The 7,400-nt window shown below is 35.9% G+C and overlaps 1 protein-coding gene across 1 annotated transcript; it reads right to left on the reverse strand.

Annotated features, from left to right (window-relative positions):
• Positions 1–5,514: 5,514 nt before the first annotated feature.
• LOC119641891 (cytosol aminopeptidase-like) lies at positions 5,515–7,161 on the reverse strand. The gene has a single exon (XM_038040783.1). It carries the CDS (start codon positions 7,159–7,161, stop codon positions 5,515–5,517), a length of 1,647 nt encoding a protein of 548 aa, XP_037896711.1.
• Between the last annotated feature and the right edge of the window lie 239 nt (positions 7,162–7,400).

A 7,400-nucleotide genomic window follows, 5' to 3' on the forward strand; every position in this document is an offset into this window, starting at 1 on the left:
TGCAATTTTACGGCGAAGGGGAGTTTTCGAAAATGTTTGGAACTTGATTTTCTCAAAGTTTGGAGGATATAAAGGTGGAATTAATTGAGGGATAATAGAAGAGTGGCGCTGATGACGGTATTGTAGATTTCCTTCTACAATTTCCTCTTTAACTTTTACTTCAATGTACCTTTGAAGATCCAACTTTTCCATGACATCATCTAAGATTAGAAATGCAGAAACAGCACACTTCCCCGTTCGACCAGCTTCCCAATTTACCAATAAACCGATGTCACTTGGTACCAAATCATCTTAACTTTTTCCCCGGGAATGACATTCCTTAATTTATTGATGGTGAGCTATCTCGAAGTCGAAGGATTCCGTATAGCTTCCTAGAGAAACAAGGAGTAACAATGACGGTTTTGGGTTTATCTTTATGGGAAAGTGAACGATAGCTCTGGCTTCGGTTGTGAAACTTCAAGCACTTTCGTGAAATATGCGGTTGAGGAGAACCTGTCCTAAAGCATCAACCACGCCACAAGCAGGTGGCAGACCGGAAAATTTTGAGCTATGTGTATACTAAAGATTCTAACCGTTACTCTCCAGTACTTGGATTTTTTCCTGAAGACGTAATTTGGAGTATCTTCTTTCTTGGGCATAGACAGCGAAAATTCAAAAGAGTAGTCTTTCAAAATCCATGGAGGTTTAAGACCAAAATAGTGGAAAATTTATAAGGAAACGACCAGTTCCTTTGCGACGTACAAACAATGTTCAATTGCAGATGTTGACTTTCTAGTCTTCTTGGCAATAAAAATGTTTCTCACAATTTCGTTTTAATTAAGAAGTTTGGGGACGATTTCAGCTTTTAACTCATCAAGTCTATTTTCCAAAGCTAGGAAACCAGTGTCAATTATAATATTAGTTATGGGCTTCGAAAAGCATAGCAACTTGCTCTGACGGCTTGGTTACAGGCCGGTTTAAGGATATTGATATTAGATTTGCAGCTATTGCTATAAATTATGAAAGCATGGTCAATCTTGCAACAAGCATTTTGGTAAGATAAGCAATAGTGTTAATGTGCGTATGGCATCAGTAGATTTCTTGCATCACATATCTGCTTTCGACAAATGTGGACTGTTTTTGATTCTTGTATAGAAATTTTAACGTCTGATAGGTTTGCCCATATGGAGATCTCCCGTCCAATAGGTTCTAGGATGTTGACTGCCATTGTACTATCTTTTTCTTTTGTTAAAATGAATACATCGTCCGCACAGAGTTAATGTTCAATTCTCGGTACACGGCAAAGAATTTTACTATTTCCATTGAAAGCGATCTGAAAAAACGTGGCAGAAAAGGGGATTTTTGTGGAGTGCCATTCATTAGCGGAAAGAAATCAGAGAGATGAATGTTAACTCTTACTTTAAACCGCCGATGCGACATGAATGATTTGATGTAGTTGAAGAAATTGGGGACAACATTCTATGATTTCATGGCTCTTAAAATAACATGAAGACTAAGTCTGTCAAATGCTTTTTCGAAATGAATTGAGAGAATTGTTACATGATTCCTTTCAGAAATTGCTTTGATTGTAAAATAATCAATATGTAAAAGAGCATCGATGCACGTCTACTCCGCTTGAAACCAACTTGTTGTTTTGTGATCAGGTTCTTGGACTCAAGAAGCCAGGACAATGTATATGCTATAATCTTTTCTAATACTTTTGAGAGGCAAGATAAAAGAGTGATTGGGCGATAGTCCGACACAATGGAGACATTTTTTGATTTTGGATTTGGACCAACTGCTGCCAGTTTTCACATGTAGTGTATATGGCCAATCCAAAATACCGTATTGTATAGGTCCGGTAATTTCCTCTTTACTTAAATTAAAGCATTAATCACTTGATATGAGTTCCGATCTAGACCAGGTGTCCTCAACGAAATTAAATTAAAAAAAAATCCTTTGAAGAAAATTTAAAAAAAAGCATGACCATGGGCAGTATGTTTTGAGCAGTAAAGTTCTCCAAACGTTTGAAACGTACGCATTTTACAAACACTTTTGAAGTTCCACATTCCTACTACCTTGTAATTTTGAAATACAATACCTATAATTTTATCCTTTTTTTTTAAGGCATGAACGACTGAGCAAGCATTTGCATTCGGTAATCTAATATTTAAATTGGTAACGAGGTAGAGGGTTATGGCCTAGGAAAAAGAAAGCTCCTTTACTCCTTTGCTATAGACAGAGGCTTAAGCATTCAATTTTAAAACAACAAAAAATTAACTAAAAATTTTGGAAAACATATACAGGACCCATTATAACATATGCAAATGTAAACAATAATAGTGTTTTTGTTCCTGCACAAACCTTTAAGTAGCGATCGATATTAATATTAGGCGTCATTTGCCGGTTGTTCTTTACGTTGCTATTTTTAACTCCGTTAGTTAACATTCACCTTTCGCAGTTCACATTGTCCTCCTCTTGATGCCTGATCACGACAATTCATTTCTTCTTTCTTTACCACGAACATCCCTCAATCCAAGAGTCCCCGCGAAAGAATCAATAGTAAACCAAAGTCGAAGTGGCGTGTCGAGTTAGTGAGAACAATACATTAAGAACAATGATATGAATAATGAGTTGGTTAATTCCCATCGGGCACTGACGCATACCTGTATGAATACATATTACGGGTATAATCGACTAAAGGTTTACCCAACGGTGTTAAATTAAGAAAGAGACGCATCTTCCTTTTGGAAATTGTCAAAGAGGAGGGATGAATTTATAAAAATATAAATTTTTATGTAGAATATGTACATTTTTACAAAAGAATTACCTTCTGTAAGGGATAGATACAGTTGCGTATAGGCAAAATCAAAGTGCTAGAGCAAACAAAATATTTGGAATTTCGACAAAACTAAAAAATTTCTAAAACTTTTTGCAACCAATATGGAATTACGAATGATAAACAAAGGAAACAAACAAGGACGTAAACAGAATTATAATTAGAAATAACTTTGGCATCAGCCAAAAATATAAACGCCGAGAGAGATGGAATTTAAATAAATCGATATAATGTATCCCTTTTTCCTATACCTAAAAACTCTGCACTTTTTAATAGTTTACGAGAACTAAAAGCAAAAATTAAAAATAAACACTAATCTAGCAAGTCCATAGCTGATGTTTTGCATTATCATAAGGTAAAAAAGAAGAGCGTTTTTGAAGGATAGGGGAAAAATGCAAATGCTAATTCCAGAAGTGAGAAAAGAGTCGTAAGAAAAAAATTTTCTACTTTTCACATTTTCTTTTCATAAAAGTTGATGAAAATAATTTTGTGTTTGGATATGGGTGGAAAAAATTTGGATGGAATGGGGCCAACGTTTGAATTAGAAAGAGTTGGTAAAAAGAAGCCGGAATTTCCATATTTCGTTAATAGGTAAGAACTTTACAAACATTCACGGTCCGTTCACAAGCACACCCACAATACGATGCTAAGATTCTGTGACTCTTTAATGATAAACAATATATTTTAAGGGACAAGACTGTAAGAAGCGAGAGGAACATTGAAAGAAAATTTCAATTCAAACTCGTTCAGACGTTTACTCGCAAATGAGTAGCGACGAATTAAAGTGGGCAACTGGCAGACTTGGTACTAGACCTGTACTAGACGAAGTGGTGTGCGATATCTAATAGTAATAATTCTCACTTGATTCAATTTATTTCTCATAATTATATATTTCATTAAATGTAAGAACTAAATTGTTAATTTTTTTTTGCAGATACTCAACCAGGTAGAATAATTCCACGAAAATTGCAAACTTCGGCTGACTTTAACGCGTTATGAAAGTTAAAGAGCGAGAGACGGTCCTTTTTAAATTGTCTCATTATACATTTCAATTAAATTACTTCATCCTTTATTGAATAAAAATAGAACATGTTTCCATTATCGTAATTTCACGTTTTGTCTGCCTAGCAAGAAAAGTTCCGAGAGAAAAAACGTGGGTTTCGTTGAGCGGAGTTTCGTGTCGACATTTTAATCTTAATTAATGAAGTAAGTAAAAAGTACATTCGATATGGTCTTCGCCATGCATTCTACTATTGTTTTTTTTATTAACAACGATTTTTTTGTATAAATTAAATCAGATAATAGAGGTATAAGTATTTTTCTTACTGTTAGTAAGTCGAAAGCAAATTTATATAAAAAGTGCACTCATATTTATCACAACATGGAAATTTTTACAGAATGAAAGAAATAACCATATGGTGGCGTATGCGTAACGACATGTGTTAATGAAAGAAAATTCAAAGGAAATAATTTTTCAAAATTTCGTATGTATATTTTCTTTTCTCTTAATTTCAGGGAAAGTCTAAGTGTCCAGCAGTCTGATATAAATGACTTAGCGGATTGATAAAATTATGCCTTATCCCTATTATATTATTTATAAGCCGAGTGAGTAAATTGTGTTAATATTTTAACTTCCTCGTCCGCAACTGTTACTCGCTGATGTTCACGGTCTTACAATATAAAGTATATTTCTTGCATTTAAGCTCAAATAACTGCAAAAAGTTGACGTTCCTTACAAGATCTCCTTTTTCTGCAGTTTACCATATTAACAATGTTAGTGTGGTTTTTGATAACAGTAATCGCCTTTATCTACTCAAATAAAGCAAAAAGTTTGCTAGGCATCATTGGGGGATGTTTGAAAGAATTGGATAATCCTTATGTAAAGCAACGATTATTCATGAGTTTGCTCATTTGCTCCATTACCACAGTTCAGTATATCCGAGAATGGTTCTTACTATGTACGCTATGCAATCGGCGATGGGACCTTTATCACTTTATGAACTTAGACTTGAACTAGATGACTTACCCTTGTTGGCAAAACGCAAATTAGTTTTAAGTATTATTTTTATGTGTAATCTGCTGAACTGCAGAATTAACACACCTGTCTTATTAAATAAAATTGACAATAAATTGACAATAATTGTCGCGTAACTCGCAAATTTCATTTAATTAAACTATTTAATCCCTTTCGAGCTCTTTGTGACAACTTTAGTAGCGTTCACCGTTTCATTTCTAGTTTGCAATCGTACAATATATTCAATGAACCACTATTGCGAAAATTTTGGTTATCGTTAACAAATTTTTTAGATTTTTGAGACAATTCATCTTCTCATAGCGAGTATGTCCCTATTTAGTTGATTCTGAAAAACGTAATACTCTTGGGCTTAAAATTTTTTCACAGTATCAGATATTATATTAAATATGCTAATTCAACTTTTTGTGAACAAAGTAAATAAATTTAATTTTGTAAATAAATTTATTTCATAAACAGATCAAAAATATACATTTGTAAACAAAAATATTACATGTATATATACCTCACAATTTTTATGCGAAAACATTCAATTTACAGATGCAAGTATGTATACACCTGCGTACTTTCAGGCCAAACATTTTCAAAATATTTTAAAAAGCAGAAATTTAGACATCAGTTTCGTTGGTTTTTTATACAAAGACATTTACTCAAGCTCTTCCTATTATTTTTTGGGCATTTTGGGGGCCGTATCGGCGCATATTGTCTGAGCGATAAATTCAATTAAGGTACGTGTAGGGCGACCTGCCATTCCTGCCCGTAAGTATTCAAAAGTTGTGCCCCTGGTGGTCATTACATTGGTTGCATCCATGTGCATCCATTGACCACAAGGAACAAACTCTCGCAAAAATGCAGCAGCTTTGCAGGGCTTACCGCCCCGGCCTGCACCATAATTTTGTACGTCAGACGACATGCCACCTCTTATTAGTTGCGTGTAATATTCCCATAGCGGCATTCTCCAAACTCTGTCGCCCGTATGCATGCTAGCATGTTTAATCTGCTGCCATAGAATTTCCGAATTTGTAAAAACGCCGCAAGCAGCCTCTCCCAATACTTCGCGCATATGCCATGAGTTAGTACCTACATCGACAATGCATTTAGGACAAAAATTTTGAGCATACAGAAGAGTGTCAGCCAATATTAAAACGTCTGCTTGATCGGTGCCTTGAATTTTTATGTGTTTGCCATTCATGCACTTTACAGTATCTCCTGGACGAAATGAGTTGCAACCCAAAACATTTTCACAAAGTGGAACAAGACCTCTTATGTTAACCGGCAAACGTAAAGCTGCTATGGCTCTGCAAGTTGCAACAACTACAGCAGCTCCCGTCATATCACCGCGCTTAACATATAATTGGTCCTTTGATTTCAAGCAAAGTCCACCGCAATCATATGTTATGCCCTGACCAATCATTACAATCGGTCTTTCATCAGCCGCTGTGCCATAATAACTAAGCTCTAAAAAGATTGGCGGCTCACATGAAGCTTTCCCCACGGACAAAAAAGCATTCATCACCTGGCTTTCGGCCCACCCTTCGACTTTGACCTCTACGTTTACACCCGATTTACACAACACCTCAACCACATTTTGGGCAAACGAAGTGGGCGTTAAAATGTTCGAAGGCATTTCCTGTAATTGACGTGTTAAATTTTGAGCAGCTGCTTTCTGAAGTCCAATGCGGAATCCTTCAAGATCGCAGACTTCCTCCTTGGTAGTGTACAAGTCAACCGTAGGTACAGGTATGCGATTGTCTCTGTTTCGCAATTCTTGATAGGCCCAAACACCTAACGCGGCACCCTCAGCGGCAGATTCTGCGTGGCCACAGTTCTCGACTTCAATCCTATTTGTGTTTAAAAGTGCCAGGTCCATGCATGCCTTAGCTACTGATCGTCGTATGCCTTCTTTTTGTTCGTCGATTATTTCATAAGGATTATAGCCCAGACATTCTTTACCCAAACCCACCACAGCTACGGCGGAATAATATGGTACTTTTTCAACTTCCTGTGCAAATAGAATTCTGGCCTCCCCACGCCTAGGCAAAGGTCCGGACATTCGCAGTACTTCAATTAAGCGACCATTCGTTCTTGAAACGTTATATCGCCATGCCGCCGGTGTTAGAATGCCCGCGTCATGGCTATCATCCTCGTCGGCGTATACGCCCAATACTAAGGCACGGGAAGGAGGATCAGCACAGATTTCCGTATGTTGCATTTGAATCACCTGATTGAGAAATTGTGATGCGTATCTACGCACATGACGGAAAATTTTTGAAGTGTTTCGGAGCGAATTTGAACGTAATGTTCCAAACATAATTTCTTAAGATTTTAAAACAGCGCAGCTTTTCGCAAAAATTACACAATTTTATATACGATTATACAAATAAATTACTCAGATTTTTCCTGATTCCAAGAATTGATTTTCCGAAAACCAAATTTTTAATTTCAAATCTCAACGTAGTATATGGAAAAAATATGAAAAAAATGAAATTTAAATAATATTACAGACGTCTAAAAGCCGAGGTTACCAGATAAATTAAAAACACGCATAGA

The sequence above is a fragment of the Glossina fuscipes genome, unplaced genomic scaffold, assembly GCF_014805625.2.
Source record: "Glossina fuscipes isolate IAEA_lab_2018 unplaced genomic scaffold, Yale_Gfus_2 188, whole genome shotgun sequence".
Classification (NCBI taxonomy): Eukaryota; Metazoa; Arthropoda; class Insecta; order Diptera; family Glossinidae; genus Glossina; species Glossina fuscipes.

Bases quoted from the DNA above. Each gene is read 5' to 3' on its own strand.
- LOC119641891 (XM_038040783.1), bottom strand. From the start codon at position 7,161: ATGTTTGGAACATTACGTTCAAATTCGCTCCGAAACACTTCAAAAATT.